Source organism: Clupea harengus, chromosome 23 (genome assembly GCF_900700415.2).
Source record: "Clupea harengus chromosome 23, Ch_v2.0.2, whole genome shotgun sequence".
Taxonomy (NCBI): domain Eukaryota; kingdom Metazoa; phylum Chordata; class Actinopteri; order Clupeiformes; family Clupeidae; genus Clupea; species Clupea harengus.
In genome coordinates this window covers 3035133-3052024 of record NC_045174.1, presented here as the reverse complement: position 1 = coordinate 3052024, position 16892 = coordinate 3035133, and the positions used below count along the sequence as shown (strand labels likewise).

General features: G+C 44.2%; 3 protein-coding genes across 3 annotated transcripts in view; 2 read left to right on the top strand and 1 right to left on the bottom strand.

Moving 5' to 3' along the window:
- Positions 1-8684, top strand: part of cep131 (centrosomal protein 131) — a 38959-nt gene extending 30275 nt beyond the window's left edge. Inside the window, exon 28 of the transcript XR_006151575.1 lies at positions 8666-8684. The gene's annotated coding sequence lies outside the window, so the exon portion shown is untranslated. The remainder of the gene's footprint in view (positions 1-8665) is intronic.
- On the top strand, positions 1981-11705 carry st6galnac (ST6 (alpha-N-acetyl-neuraminyl-2,3-beta-galactosyl-1,3)-N-acetylgalactosaminide alpha-2,6-sialyltransferase). Its single transcript, XM_031561150.2, has 10 exons — positions 1981-2261; positions 3441-3937; positions 6812-7109; positions 8231-8396; positions 8694-8868; positions 9453-9591; positions 9916-10019; positions 10166-10249; positions 10965-11064; positions 11387-11705. The coding sequence occupies exons 2-10, from the start codon at positions 3777-3779 to the stop codon at positions 11588-11590; spliced, it is 1431 nt and encodes a 476-aa protein (XP_031417010.1). The 5' UTR covers positions 1981-2261; positions 3441-3776; the 3' UTR covers positions 11591-11705.
- A 1123-nt stretch (positions 11706-12828) lies between these two features.
- On the bottom strand, positions 12829-15982 carry LOC105893575 (parvalbumin-like EF-hand-containing protein). The gene is made up of 4 exons (XM_031561151.2): positions 15771-15982; positions 15274-15409; positions 14818-14933; positions 12829-13650 (listed from the first exon to the last, which is right to left on the bottom strand). Exons 1-4 carry the CDS (start codon positions 15874-15876, stop codon positions 13607-13609), a joined length of 402 nt encoding a protein of 133 aa, XP_031417011.1. The 5' UTR covers positions 15877-15982; the 3' UTR covers positions 12829-13606.
- Between the last annotated feature and the right edge of the window lie 910 nt (positions 15983-16892).

Genomic DNA, 16892 nt, shown 5'->3' with positions numbered 1-16892 from the left:
CTGTGGCCTGAATGAGTCAGTTCAAACAGAAGGGTAATATACATGTGTGTGTGTGTGTGTGTGTGTGTGTGTGCGTGCGTGCGTGCGTGTGTGTGAACAGGGGACAGGGGATAGTATGCAAAAATGTAAAAGAGAGAGTGAGTATAGTCCCTTTCACAGTTTAAACCTGTTAATGGGTAAAAAGATAAAGACGGAATAGATCCCTTCTCGAAGACGGGAATCTTGTGTTTCGCATTCCCACTGAAGCCGTGGCAGAAGATTATTGTTAATGTTAGGCTACCATGTCGCCAAGGGATAGATTGACGGTTTTGTTCCCATTCTCAGATAAAGGGCTTTCAGTGTGAGTGGGGATGGGGTAAGAGACTGAGGACTTTGACTGTTGTTGAAAAACATTTAGCTGAGGAGGGTGTTTTACATGTGAACAAGCAGACGATACAGCAACGTGTTGATTCACGTCCGTTGCTAGTCCCCTTGTGTGTGCGTGTTTGTAAGAATGTGTATGTGTGTGTGTGTGTGGTTCTGCTACAGGTCCCGGCATGTCGAACCTGTCATCAGAGCAGCATGATTGAGATCGTGAGCAGCTGTTTATGGTTTTGCTGTGTCGTTGTCATCTTTAGGCAGGGCCGGTGTGCATGATGCCTGGGCCTGGGACAAAATGATGTCAATGGGCCCCCGCCCCCACCCCAATTAAAGTAAAAAATACACTTGACCGCAGGCTTGGAATATTCAACACCATACTTTATCATTACGTCAACTTGACTCACATTCAAAAACGTTCAAATTACAGGCTTGTATGAAATCTCATTAGTAGCCTGGCATATCGTAGCATGCCAGAGTGTTATTGTGCTTCCGTGAGTGTGCGTGATGTAATGTTGTTCCCATGATTCTGTGTGTTATATGTAAATACCCTGGTGTAGTTTTACTCATGAATTTGCGTTTTTGTGTAGCCTACCCTTGCCCTGTACGTTGTGTCTGCATGTACGATCCCTGCCCTTCAAGATACATTAACTTTCCGTTACGTTAAATGTACGGTCGACGTTAGTAAGTTGTTTATTATATGGCATTTTGGTGTGTAAGGAATCGATGGATAGTCCTCTGGAAGCTATATCGGGCTCGTACTCTTCGCGATTTACCTTGTGGAATTCTTGAAAACCTTGAAAAACTTTGCCAGCAAATGGTCAGGCTCGGGAGCTGGTAGGTCAACCGTTTCTATATGACACTTGTTGATTGACTGTATCTAGCTAAGTACCGTTTAAATGTTTTCAGGTCGCTTGTCTTGATAAACAAAATACAGATGGAATGATGACTGACTCAATCACAAAATAGATAGTATCTTCAACGTCATTCAGTGTATTTTGGAGGGGACCTGATGTGGTTTGGCCCTGCTCAGCTGAACTTTATTTAGGCCTAATAATCAGGCCTAAAACACACAGCACACTCAAGGCTGCCTGCAGAGGGAGAAAACCACCGCAATGTCACCTGTGAACAAACAAGAAAGCTCAATTTCCCCGAACGTTTCCTTTGTAGCGCACAGACAGCATTTTCTTTAAGTGTTTGGCTATGTGTTTGTGTTTGCAGAAAGTAAAGTAAACACACATGCACTAATAGATGTACGTAATAAACTACTAACAAGTTGATTTCATATAATTAACTGACTTAGGGGCTTATTGATTTAATTATCCACCAAACAAATAGTCTAGCCTTAACTACGACTTCATAGGACAGATGCGGTCTAGAAATAGCCCGTCAGTGTACAAATAAGTTTTCCTCGGTAGCCTATAGACTACGAAGGCGGTATTTCAAGTAGGCCTACGTGGTTGAGTGACAAAGATGGGTAAGCCCATCGTTAAGCACTTCATTCTCTTAACAAAACAAAACCATAGGGCTCTTCTTTTAGGAGTTTCACCACTCACCCGAGTGTTGACACCAATTTGCACCTATCGGCAGTAAAGGCAGTCTCCGCCTCTGCCTCTTTCTCTGTTTATCTCTGACACCCACCCCCCTCTCGGCCTTTCACTGGAAAACTGCAAAAGAGAAAAGGAGGGGGGAGAGATTGACCAATCTGACCGGCAGCTGTTAGTCGTTTCTTCTCATGGGTCCCGCCCCGTTGAGCTACTCGGTGGATTGAAGTGGTAGGCTGTCAGGGAGAGCAAGAAAGAGAGAGAGAGAGAGCACACGAGGATCTGCGCGCTACGAACTAGAAACACTCTCACCAGCTCTCTCTGACACACTTCAGTAACAAGGCTTCTCTCTGACCCTAGGTAAGACACCATTCTCTACCCCCCCCCCCCCCCCTTCTGTCTCTCTTACTTTCTTTCTTTGACTCTATCTTCCTCTATCCTCTTGTGCTGTCCAACGGAATTGCTGTCCAGAAGGAGAAAGAGAGAGAAAGAGAGGGGAGGGGGGGGGGCATGTGTTCTGTGTGCCACTCTCCCTTGTAGATGGTTTGAAGTTGCTCTACTTGCTTGTTTCCTAGCACCTGGGTTTTACTGTTTACTCTTAAGGGTGAATCAAGAACCGTTCCCATGTGTCTACCAAAAAAGAATAACTGTTCTGAGGCTTTGCAGCCTAATTAACGTACTCAGGAATTTTCTCAATGCTAAAAACATGTTTTCAGCTTTCTTAGAGACTGTTTATTGTACCTTTTACTCTGCCATGGTTTTATCCTTTGTTTTTCTGAACTGCCATTCTTGAATTGCATTAGCAGTTCTCTGCTGTAAAATTACCAAAAAGGGGAAGGAAAGAGGGACATGTGTGTCCAATTTGCCTACTTTTGAATTTGACAAAGTCAAGGCTGAACCGACTTGGTTTTCCTCCCTTTGAACATTTTTAAGTATAGGATATGCGAGGATGTCTCTGAGTAGAGGACTTGTGATGGTTCAGGGGGAGGCTTTGGATAAGCAGCTGTGTGTGTGTGTGTGTGTGTGTGTGTGTGTGTGTGTGTGTGTGTGTGTGTGTGTGTGTGTGTGTGTCATCAGCATGCTGGGGTCACAAGGCAGAGGTTAGACCAGACTTCCTGGGTTAGCAAGCTCTGTTTCCTGTGATCACACAGCATCAGCATTTGTGTCTGTATTATTATTATGCCTAAGAGGAAGTATGCTACCCGTACTAAGTCACCGTTTCAGTTTTTGCTACTCCTGTCTTAAAGGAGTTTCGAACTCCTTTTTTTTTAATTAAAGTAAGCAGGAACCTGAACTGAGCCAGAATAAAGGGCCTCTCCACTGTGTGGAAGGATCCTGTTCAGGGTTTACTAGAGTTTAATTAAAGTGGGATTATTGGGAGCCTGGGTGGTTAGATATGGCAATATGAAGTTTCTCTTATTTATATGTTTCTCTCTTGCTCTCTCTCTCTCTCGAATGTTCTCTGTCTCTCTTTCTTTCTTTCTCCCTCCACTCACTCACTCACTGTCCATGTCTCTCTCTTCCTCTTCTCTTGTCCAGGAGGAGGCTCTCTGCCATCTGGAAAAAGCCTGCCTAGTGAGAAATGCAACGTGTGCTGAGGACTAATTAAAGTGTTCCCGGACCCTGGACGATGCAAACAACACACACACACACACCTCCACACGCACACAGCTGCCAGGGAGGAGCCCTTTATAAACTCAACCTCTCTCACCGCCATCTCAGCCTCCCATTATGCTCTCAGTCGCTCGTCCTCCATGTCCAGGCCTAACCCTCGAAGGGCAAGGGCCTCTCTCGTAGCCACCGGCACCACCTCTACCCACGAAACCCCCCCACAGTCTGTGCCCCCTCCCGTTTAAGGTCCGCTGGCCCCCGGAGATGGAGCTACCCTCCAGCCGCCTGGTGAAATTTTTTCTGATGATCATTGTGTTACTGGGCCTGTACGTGCTGTGCATCAACCGGCAGATCCAGGCGCCCTGGCACATGGTGGTGCTGGACCGGTTCAAGCCTCTCAGCAGTGCCAAGGACCAGGCCAACAGGTAAATGCCTCAGGCTGGAGACTGGTGTAGCCTACACTCTACTTATCTGCTTAGAAAGTTCTTAGTCTAAGGTCCTGAGTGTACTTGTGTGACAAAAAAGGACAAAGTAAATAAAAGTGGATGATGATTTAGAACTATTAAATTGGTATATTGATCTCATAACAATGGTCTTTAGGTAAGTGATAGTATTGTTTTAGGACACAAGGAAACGTTTTTTGTGTTTGGAAAGTTCCTGTAATTGAAGTGAATAAGGGTGTATTTATAGCCCAAAAAACAGCCAGATTTACTTCAGGAAACTTAATGAAAAGTGTTCTTGGGCGACCTACTCATTTCACTGCGGAGGCGCTCGCTTGTGGTTGTGTTGTGACTCCAGTCTTCGAGGAGCCAGGCTCCGAGCCCAACTCCTTAAGTGGCTGTTAAACTCGGTCCTATCATAAGTATCCCGTGGTCCCACTCGGTGATGTTCAAAGCCGTGACTGTGGATTAAAATGAGGAGAGGCTGCTGCCCGTCTTGCTCTCTTCCTCAGCCAGCTATTTTAGATGCATTTAATGCTTTAATGACCATGATTTTGGCTTGTTTGGCTTATAGTTTTTTAACGCCACACCTTTTTTGTTTTGTTAATTCTATGGTATATTTGTGAGGGATAACTCCGTTGTCAATTTGATCCCCAGCACATGCCAATGCTTATTGTTGCATTAAAAATGCATGTCTTAACATTTTAGAACGCATTTTTCATCCGTCTCATCCAAGCGTTCGAAAATGTTAATGGCCTTGTGTCATGGCTGTGTGGCAAACTGATGATCAGTTTTGAGTTCTTTAATTTTTGTCTTTCGCTGGACGTTTGTGTAAATATGGCACATTTCCAGTGTATGTTGAAGGAGGAACCAGGAACAACTGTATCTTTTGTTTCTGTTGGCTTTTGCATGCCCCTGTGTTCCTGTCCTCTGCACATGTGAGGAGGGCCTCTGTACAAGGTCACTGAAGCAACAAGAATGTTATTTTTCTGGTACAATGGCACATTTCCAGTGTATTTTCAAGGAGGAACCAGTAACAACTGTATCTCCTGTTTATGTTTTCTTTTGCATGCCCCTATGTTCCCGTCACCTGCCTCTGTACAAGGTCACTGAAGCAACAAAGTTCTGGTAGAACTCTTCTGTGGTATTGTGATGCTCCCCTAAGGTCCCGTTATCCTGGTGGCTGGCCCGGGCGATACCTGCAACTGTCTAAAAATCATATTTTAAAGAGCGGTGAAGAGGAAACGGTATAGATTTGATGTGACCCTGGATACAGAATTCATACCAGCACTCACACTCTGGAGTTAGAATTTTAGGAATGTTGGCTTTTGAGTTTGTGTCCCTGCACGCATCGCTCATTGTCCGATCTCTGCTGATTTCTTTGTTTTTATAGTTGTGGTAATCCACAGACATCTATGAAATGCAGCCTGGTAGAGCTTTACAAAAGACTCCAAAAGTCAACATATCACCCTTCGCGTTTTTTTCTTCAAGAAATCATTTATACACCCTTTTGCATTGCATTATACTTCTTCTGTTTGCATTGTACCTCGCTTGTAAGTCGCTTTGGACATTAGTGTCCATTACTCATTTCTCTCAAAGCTCTTTAGCACTGAGTTGTTCTTGTGCTTCCTGGATGTGACTAGAGGGGTATGAGATGGAACAACAGGTTAAGGCCTCAGTAGAAAAAGCAAAGAAGTCTGTGTGGTTTTTGACAGCTTATGATGGGTCTGATTTAGTCTCGACGTCCCTCGGTCCTATACAGTGATGAGCAGGGCTTTCTGCATCATTGTCTGAGGAACTCCCCCCACAACTCACTTTCAAAACCATGAGTATGCAAACATGTCCACGCATGTAGACAAATTGGGATGCCACATCACCATTCTGGGGTTAGCATTTTTGACATTTTGGCTTTTAAGATTGTTTCCCTATGTTTGCTGTTCATTGTATGGTTTTCTTTTCTGAGGGGGGGGGAGTCCACAGAATTCTGTGAAATGCAGGCTGTGAGAGAAAAACCTTTAAAACTAGACTTAATTTTGTAGTCTTAGTGTCGTCTCAATATTATATAAGAAACGTTGGTCATTGTAGAGTCTTATGTTGTTGTTCAGTTGATGCGTCTTGGGATATGGGACGGAGAGCAGGACAGATGATGGACAGATTCTCTTTAAGCATTAGTTGTTTCTGCCTTCCGCTTTTCAGGTCCGGCGCCCAAACCACCCAGAGGTCCCCGTAACCCATGAGCAGACACTAACATCCTTGTTACTCGGTTACTCGGTAACACAACCCCTCAGTGCAGTGGTTCCCATGCAACATATCACAAACACGGAAACCACTTGTCTTTATTTTTGGGCTGAAACTCGAGCAGGTGTCTGAGTAGACATTCGTTCCCGATACATAATAGGGTTTTTGAATTGGTTAAGGAAGCTAGTCATTGTTTAGGCACAGGCCAGCTTTCTTTCATATAATTCACATCAGGGACACTTTGTTAATATCCTATTGACTTTGGTGTGTTTCTGGTTGGCTGGCTGGCTTTGTGGAGGATTGTGAAAGAAGTGCAAACTCTCCTATGTCAATCAAGCTCAGGGTGACCTCTCTGGGGGAAAAAACAGCCCTTCTCTCATCCAGAGCTGTGAAATGCCCTTTGCCTTTTTCGTCTGGAGAGCATGGGACTCGTGTTTGCTCAACATGGTCAATATCAGTGTGGCTAACATTTCACAGCAGCTCGACACCACGATCACCACCTCCTTCTGCTGATGGTTGGTCACACTGTTAAAAGTGTGTTTGAATGTAAACACACACACACACACTGAAACCGACACATGCAGACCTACAAACTCATATTGTTTCAACGTTTTGCTCCAGGTCCCTTGAGGCTTATGATGCCGGAAACAGCTTATCGGTGGGGACCTCTGTGGCTTTGGAAATCCCAGCTAGTCCTTCCAGCCCCTCACCCAAAGCCAGGCCCAGCCAGACTGCTGCACCACCAGGGTTGGGGAGGTCAACTCAGCCCACTGTCACGGCTCCGTTAAAAGCCACCAAAAGTTCAACCCCCCGTCCAAAACCTCCCAAGACCTCCACCACTATACCCTCCACTGCTGCCAAAACCACGCCTGATTTTTTCGGAGACAGCTACGCCAGTGAAGATGCTCCCCTTAACACGGTGAGTCTTTGTGTGCATCACTATAACAACTGTCTTGCTTTTCTTTTTTTCCCCAACACTACTTCACCATCTTTTGTTGATTCATTATTGTTATCATAACAGTAACTCTTATGTGTATATATGCTATGCGAACTTCATACAGGACACAAAACAACACTTTCACTTGTGTTTATATAAGAACATTTCACCCTGGGGGGGTGCCTTCTGAATGGATTTGAAAGTTAACACCTCGCTGTTAGCTGATCTCAAATGTTGGGTCTTTGTGTCCTTGAGATTCTGCCTTGACCTCTTCCATCACCCAGACATGCAGCTCCATGCAGCCCCACCCTGGGTTGTGTCATATTCATGTGCTTGCTCCCAGTAATGGAGGTCATAAGACAGCAATGCCTTGAATTCTTAAGGCCCCGTGAAGGAGAACGCTGACCACCAGCCCGACGAGCCTCGCTCTAGTTTCTAAATGACACAGCCGCTTCAGACTGGGAGAGTGAGGACACGGGGTGTGTGTGTGTTGTGTGTGTGTGTGTGTGTGTGTTTGTTTGTTTGTGTGTGTGTGTGTGGGAGGGGGGGGGGAGGTTCTCACTACTTTTCATTCTCTTTGTTGCCACCACAAAATAGGAATCGTTCACATTCTAAGACAAATTGAAAAATGTCAGGGCTTTCCTTTTTCCTAAATTTGGGCTTGTGCTCTCTTGAATTCTCTTTAGCTGGCAGGATGCTGGGTATCCCAGAGTTTGTCCTTGTTTCAACTTTCAGAGCAAATCACTGGGGGTCGGGGGGGACTTTAAAAAGTGTTTTGTTTTACATCTTTGTTTTGCTTGACTTAGAAAGGGCACTGTATGATCAAGTGTACAGTTGCAATAATTCCTTTGATTAGCATCAAGGATACCAGTTGCTTCCCCACGCTTTACAGCGATGTGGAATATCCAGATTTACGACCGTACTGGGAGAAATAAGGCCACCCTTGTTTTCACTAAACATATTCATAACAATTTTATTATTAAAGCCATCATAAATCGTTCAAGTCAATTCAAATGCTGAATGTTATGAAAATGCAAATGCTCACACGAAGTGTCTCATTCCATTCTCATGACCGAGGCACAATTCATCTCCTCCTTCTCCAGAGCTGTCCAGACGGCATACGCACCAAAATGGCACTCAGCAGCTTCGCCAAGAGGTTTCTGGGAAGGATACCAGTCCTCCAGTGGGCCAAGCATGCCACTCTGGCGGAGTACCAGCGTCTGCGGCAGTACCCGGGTGCCCATGGATGGGGTGGGCTAGAGTTCCCCTGTAGGTCTCATCCCAGTGTATTTGCCTCACCTTTCAGTATTATCATTCTGTGTGATTTTGTTAGCACTGTAAAGGCCTCTTCTGCGTGCCAAAACCACGCTGTAATATCTGTTGGTGAGGGTTTTTCTTACCAGTTTTACTGTTTGTTTTGCATATGTATTGTTATTAACTTTGAATGTCATTCTAATTCCTTTAAACATGGCATGAACGGGTGTAATCCATTGCAAATATTTGTAGATCGTTCACATTGTTAAAGCTCTAACAAAGAGGTGTGTGTGTGTGTGTGTGTGTAAACAGTATTACAGGCGTCCCTGTCTGTCCTGAACACCTCTGCTAATGGGGTGATGTTTGATGACTGGGAGCAGCGGCCTAACCGCTCCCAGTGTGTCCGCTGTGCAGTTGTGGGCAACGGAGGCATTCTCAAGGACTCCAAGAAGGGTTTGGAGATCGACCAGCATGACTATGTATTCAGGTGTGTGTGTGTTTCCGTGTCGTGTGTCTTTACACACACACGCAAATGAAAAATGTTTGTGGAAAGCGATAAAAGCTCTCTCTGCTGTTAGCCCTGGGCGGTGTTTTCTGTACAGCTATTATTTTTGTGGCTGGGTTGCGTTCCTCAGCTTATCCTGAATCCCAGGAAGTACTTTTACAATGGAATTTACTCTGACAAAGCTTTGCAGAAACTGTCCATTTGTCAGGCCCATGATAAAGCTGCTGAGTAATGAATATTCTGATGGTGTAAGATCTAATATTGATTTAATACCTCTGATTAATATCTCTGGATGATGACTGTGCTCTTAATTATGCTCTTACCTACATGACGTGAAAAATGTATTATGATTAACTGGTGAAAGAGTAAAATATTACATAGATTTATGTAGATAGTATGGCTATATATCAAATAGCCAACTGCCTTTGACAAATATTCCTATGTTCCTGATTACCATCAGATACTATCAAATGCCTTTTGTCAGAGGAAGTTGGCTACTTTAGACTAGAATAATGAGTTCTTAGTTCTCATTAAAATGTGCTTATTTCCTTGTTTGTCTTGGTCAGAACCAATGGGGCTGTGATAAAGGGCTTTGAGCAGGATGTGGGCTCTCGCACGTCATTCTACACCTTCTCCACCAACACGCTACGCAACTCCATACACAGCTACAAAGGGTTTGGCTACAATGGACCTCCCCTCTCAGAGGTATGGTTACAGATTAGGTCCTACCTGTCCATCTTTCAGTATATACACGTAAACCTATTCTATGTATGAACTATATCTATATGTTCTGTACATATATATATATATATATATATATATATATATATATCCTTGTCTTTTTAGATAGAGATGCATAGATATACTCATAGATACCTATTTCAGTATCTAACAAAGTCCACAAGTCCACAAGGGCACTGCCTCTGGTTCTCTGGTTGATTTTCCTTTGTCCGTGTCCATTTCCATTGGCCTCACTTTCTTTTTTTTTTGATGTCCCATTCACTCCATTCCTCTCTTCTATTCCACTAGGAAAGCAGGTATGTGTTCCTGCCAGACCATGACCGGGACTATATCCTCATGAGGGCATCGGTCATGCACACCCCTATTGAGAGGGGACCAGAACGCACCAAAACGTAAGCGGCACCCGGCCTCCCGTAAACAACACGCATTCAGAGTTGCAGACGGAAGGATTAAGACTGTATTATTAGTACATGAAATCAGGGCCGGTCTGAACTTGAAGGGATTCTATAATGTTTTGTCATCACTGATTGCATTTCAGGCCACCTAAATACTTTGGAGAAAATGCGAGAGCGGAGAAGTTCAAGATGTACCACCCGGACTTTATTCGTTACCTCAGAAATAGGTGAGATTTGAGTTACTTTTTTGTTCACTTTCCTTCTTGTTCCTTCTCTCTTCTTCTTCTCTCTCTCTCTCTCTCTCTCTCTCTCTCTCTCTCTCTCTCTCTCTCTCTATTTCTATTGGGGAAAGGCTGGAATGAAAAGGCTGAAGGCTAGTACATAATTTAATAAACATAGCCTAGCGGTGTTGCAGACATGTAGGCTCAGCTCATAAACAACTCCTTTTTCCCCTCTTTCACCTTCATCTTCAGGTGATGAAAACAACTATTTAAGTGACTAGAGTCACAAGGAATCACTTTAAGAGGGGGGGGGGGACTTTAAAAAGTGTTTTGGTTTGGTCTTTTGCTTGACTTAGAAAGGGCACTGTATGATCAAGTGTACAGTTTTACAATAATTCCTTTGATTAGCATCAAGGATACCAGTTGCTTCCCCACCCTTTACAGCGATGTGGAATGTCCAGATTTACGATCGTACTGGGAGAAATAAGGCCACCCTTGTTTTCACTAAACATATTCATAACATAAGAGACAACAATTTCCAAGCCCTTTGCAATGCATGCCGCAAGGATAAAAAAAACCCGCAGTTGAATCTTTTCATATAAGCTTTCCTTAAAGTCATCAATCATAACCATTGAATTAACCATTGGTTGATTTTTGACCCCAAAATAATGATACCAAATCAAATCAAATCCCTTAATTTCTCCCTTCCTCTGTTCCCCAGGTTCCTGCGTTCCTCGGTTCTGAAGGGCAAATATAGGAGCATCTATCGGCCCTCAACAGGCGGTGTCATGCTGCTGGCAGCACTCCACACCTGTGATCAGGTACACACACACACACACACACACACACACACACACACACACACACACACACACACACACAGCTCCCACCCCAGACGTGTAGGTTTCACATTTTCAATCAAGTAAAACCTCACACACACACCACGGCTCCTATCCAAGTGTTTGAGGTTACACACCCTCAGTGCATGTGACGATAGCCTCTCTTCTGTCCACTACAGGTGTTTCTGAGCTGGTTAAAATGTGTTACCACTGTGTGATCACCCTGGCAGTAGAATGTGTTGTTTTGCAAGGTTTTATTTTTTTAGTGGTGCTTGACCTTTTGTGCCTCTCCATCTGTGTTAAGGTGAGTGCATACGGGTTCATGACCCCGGATTACAAGAAGTACTCCAACCACTACTACGACAGCAAGTTCCAGGGAGTCGCCTTCTACGCCAACCATGATTTCCGTCTGGAAATGAGCCTGTGGCAGGAACTGCAGCAGGCAGGACTCCTCCACCTTTACATGCACCAGGTTGACCGGACAACGGTTGCCACGGCAACCACCTAGGGGAATCCTCAGGGCAGAGGTTCTTGGCTTGTAGGAATCAACAGCTGGGGTTCTGAGCCACAAAAACTGGAAGCGTAGAGGTGAATTAAATGGCATTAAGATGGCTGCTTCTACTCAATCGTGACACACGCTTGCTTGTTTGTTTGTTTGTTTGTTTGTTTGTTTTGTTTTTTAAATCCGAGGTCAGAGGCAATGTTTTTATTTATTAAAATGTGTGCACAAAAACTGTTTTACGGATACTGTGAAACGGGCGCAGCCTGCTCGGGTGTCAACCCGTCCGTGCCGTGCCGTGCCTTACGAGACTCGGAGTACCTGCTCTTCAAAGCCTTAAACCAAACCGAGACCATACCAAACCGAAGTCGAAACCAAACCAGTCATACCATAGACATGATATCCCCCCTCCCCCACCACACACTCCAATGTCGGGCCAAGAAGCGGTCCTGGGATCTCATCGCCGTGCCAACTGTAACAAAAAAAGAACAGAGGGAGTGAGTGGAACTTTCCTTAAATATCCTGCCGACCTAAATACCCAGGAACACTGTCAGAGTCTCTCCGTTGTGACGTCCAGCCAGCAAGAGGGTTTCCTGTGTAAGGGGAGACGATGTAATTATAACCCGGGTCCAGCACTGAGAGACTGGGAGTGTCAAGGAGGAACACAATCGGAGGAGCAGCACCCTTCTGCTCTGAGCTTCATTGCACATACGTGAACATGTTGAGAGACTAAATGCGTGCCTTAAAGACGTGTCCATGGTAACGATGTCTGTGGAGAAGCAGTGGATAATCTGCAACACCGTATCTCCATGCAAAGGGAACATTTGGCTTCTGGAATGTTCTGCGCTGAATATATGACACACTCCTTCAAAGGTGTACTAGGCATTAGACTTTATACCGAGGTGTTGGTCATTGTGAAGACACAAGGTCCAGCAGTCCACACTTTCGTCTGCATTCCCCGTATTGCTTCACAAGCAGTACCTGTGTCCATATCAGTCAGCTCCTATGCAAAGCGTTATTTTCTTCACAGTAAGCACAATGATGAAAATCACATCCAAAAGCTGTGGCACACGGAGACAGCTGTGTATCAGGCTGCACTTTCAATGAATGAAGTCACTTCAAGGTCGTCCACTAAAACCTAATTTTCTGTTTAGTCATAAATAAAACAAACCTGACTGTTTTGCTACCTTTTATCACAAGGCAGAGTGAAACACTTTTAGTCTCTGGAATGGTAAATTAACCTTGTGCTGACAGGTGTTCATTGTTTGGTGCGTGTGATATTTTACAGAGGAGAGAGTTCAAGAGTCTTGGAAGCAACGAGTTATTTCTTTAAGAAGAAGAATGTATTGATTTGATTTTTCTCTGCTTTTAAATAAATAAAACCACATGATGATGATACTGTCTCAATGGTGTCACGAGGCAGAATGAGAATAGATCTTTCAGAGAGAGCTGTTGAAGATGGCCTAACTAAATATTTCTGTATTTTTTTGCCCCGTGAGGAATTAATACGGGTGTCTTTTTAAGCGGTCTTTGGGGATGCTGATTTAGGGTACCCGAGACAGGGGCTGTAACGGCCGTGGATCAGATCTGGAGCCCAGGGAGCTGATCCAGAGTCAGTGGCTAATCTGGGGAGTTCTGGTGGAAAATACTCACATGTGCCATGTGGAGGGGTGTGAGGAGCAGAAATAGCCTCACAGTCTCATGATTCAGTGGGACACTCAAACAATGAATTATACACACACGCGCACACACACACACACACACACACACACACACACACTCAATAGCTAAAAACAGATATGTGTGTAGCTATAGTTACTAGGGGAAACTTAACTCTGTTTCATTATCATCACTAAACAACTGTTCCCACCCATATTAGGACTGCAGCCCATTTGACGTACTAGACTCAACAAAAAAAAACACCCACACAGCTGTATGAAAATATATTTCATTTCAATTTCCATCTCCGTCTTCCATCTCTGCTCTTCCCAAATCCATCCATCCCAGAGCCATGAGCCAGGCTTATTACTTCCGGGGTTTCTTCTCCATTTTGACCATGTCGGAGAACTCTGAAACGGAACACACGCGGAAACTGTGTGAGCACACTGGGGAACTGGAGGGTTGCCATGGCGGCTTATCTCAACTGTGAACATGCATGCATCATGCCCCGCCACAAGCTAACAGCCAAATGTGACGCAGAAGAAGTGCATTCACAGGGACTGACTCATAGGAAAGAATGGCTAGACACACACACACACACACTTGTACATTTTAGTGATGGGGAAGCTGTCAGTTTTCCTTTTTTAGAGAAGGTTGTAGTCACCCTCTTAATTACACAACATGAATCTTCTCTCTCTCTCGCTCTATCTCTCTCTCTCTCTACACAGGTTAATGTCTGGCAGCCCTGTTGGCTGCCCTTGTTTGCATGCAGGTCTATTCAAATTGGAGTGTCTCTGGAGAGTGTGGCTTGTGTGTGCTCCATGTTGTTAATCACCTCATTGCTTTGGTCTTTGTGGGAGGAGAGAGAGAAAGAGAGAGAGAGAGAGAGAGATAGAGCGAGAGAGAGAGAGAGAGAGAGAGATAGAGAGAGGAGAGAGAGAGAGATAGAGTGAGAGAGAGAGAGAGAGAAAGAGACAGAGAGGGGATTACCATAAAATACCTGACTGTTCACCAGCTATTAGCTGGGGCGGCTGTCTGCACTTTAAAACCTCAGTCAAAACACTTTCCCACAAAAACAAATGCCACAGACAAAAAAAAATCAGTTATCTCAAACAATATCAATCACAACATTTTAATGTTTGTACCCCTCAGGCAAAACAAATGACGTCAGTTTGGCAATCCAGCCTGCCAAGTGCCAACATGAATGTTATGGGTCCAGCCTGCTGCTTTGCCAGTTGGGCAGTCATATAATTGGCCAAGATTGAGCCCATTGTCTTGAAAGCTTACAAAACACATTTCAACCAGATAATATTTCACCCTGGTTATAAAATCTGACATTTATTTCCTGGCCTGGAAAAGTTTAGAACAGTTCAATGAGGCTTTCAGCCAAACAAAACATACTTAGTATTATAGACTATTGTACATTCAAAATTATCTGGTTTCTTTCGTTTGATTTTGATTATGTGCGCTCAAGTGAGTATTTTGATTTATGGGTTCAACGGTGAGTGGCCGACAAACAAAGCAATACAGTACAATGCTTCCCCCTAGTGGCGATATTACCAAAGTGCACTGCTCACCTTTGAAATCGATGCGTCCGTCACCGTCTGTGTCCGCAACCTGGATCAAGGCTTCGGCTTCCTCGTCGGACAGAGGCACCAGAGGCACGGTGTTAGGCGCAGAGGAGAGGATGTACCTGGATGGGAGCAGAGTTTGAAAATCCAGCTGAGGAAAGGTAAAGGTCTGTGCTGTTCTGAGCCAATATACAAAACTAAAAATATTGCATACTTGGATATCTTGATGGGGTTAGGGCAAATGCAAATTAATGAATGATATGATACAAATAATTTAGAATATTATGCGGAGGACGATCGTGTCTGAACTAAATATCATCATCCCTCTTTCACTTTACAAAACTGTTTTGTAGTTGTCGTCTAGTTGACTTTTCATAATGCAATCTAAACAGCAGTATTTGTGACACGATGAAGAAGCTTGACAAAGCAAAAGCACAGCAGCAATTTAGTTTTCAAACCTACTTCATTTCATTCCACTCGATGTAGCCGCTGCCATCTTTGTCCAGCATCTTGAAGGTCGACCTGATGGACTCCTCCTGTTGCTCAGAGGTCTTGAACTGCCTCATATACTCCAAGAACCGGTTATAGTTGAAGTTGCCTAGGCAGAAATACAAATGAAGCTTCTGTTAAAAGCCGGAGGAACTCTATTTGCATCTGCTGCAGGCGGAACTCCTGTCAGCAACAAATTTAAATTGAATTTGGGAGAAAGGAGAACTAAACAGCACTTTAAAATATATTAATTACATGGAAACGTGCATACAGATCGAAAGGGCATAGAACAAACACTAAAGCATCCCCTATAATATTGATGAATATTAATATATGAATATTAATACATATATAATATATAATTGAGAATCAGTCCAGCAATGCAATGTTAATAATACACACACTTTAATGATTTTGTGTCCTACATGTGTGTCCATCAGTGGTGTTGATGCACCGTGTCAGACACTCACCTTGCATTCTCACCTCGCGGGGGATGCGACCGATGTCCTGGTCGCTAAGGGACGCACCCATGGCCATGGCAACCTTCTTAACCTGGGCAGTGAAATCATCCGCCATGATGTCTGTTCTCCCTTCAGCTGTGGAGATCGAAGAGACAAAGACAGGCTTAAGAGTCAGGCTTAAGTACAACAGGTTGGATCAAAACAAGGAACGAGTCTTTGAAGTGCCACGGTAAGGACTTTGAAAGACATCTTAATGTTGAAATTGCTACTTCCCAGCCATATGTACCACACAGTGTGACAGGAATAAAATGAAAAAGAAATCAGCTCATTTCCCAATGGGTACTTTTGCATCAAACCTGTAAAGACTTTGATCTTCGTATTCAACTGTCAATTTGGAGCACTGTCCATTAATCCTCCTATTTCTATGCACCCGTTTGACCCATTTTATTTTAAGAAAAAAGCAGCTGTTTAAACCTTTAGTGACAGCATGGCCCATGGTGCACTTCAAATGTCTTTTTAACCCCCAGGTGGGAGATCTTTATTTGAAGTCATGAGGGATGTTATGATAGCAGTGGTAACATCATATCTGCGTGGTCTCTCTGGGAGCATGCCTTGGGGACACAGAGGAGCAAAAAGAATCGGACCGCGGAAAGATAACACGTATTTTGTCTTTTTAATTCTTGTCAGTCTAATTTATCCAATTAGTCTTAATTCCATCTTAATTAAATGTTTTCACCGACTTGTTTTTTTGTCTGCCTGTTATTCTTCATGCTCTGTTACACTGCAATATCCATTCACCTCCCAGCTAAAGTGCATGATACCAGGACGGGGTTCATCTGTAGTTATACATTCAAAAAGAACAACAGCGTCAGCTTGACTTCAATCCCCAGCGATGGGGAACCGTTGCTCTGTCTCGAAGAACATTCGGTTCCAAACCTTGTTCCTCTGTATCCAGAAGCGGTTTCTGCAGGAGTGTTTTGGTTCTCAGATGACCATCCGTCATCGGGCCTCCCCACACCCCACCCACCCCAGCTGGGTGCAGTCTCTTGGCCTTCCCCAGTATCCACCCTACTCTCTCTGCAGAGACCAGAGGGGTGCGGTCTCCAGGCCTGGTGTAAATCGTTCGCCAGC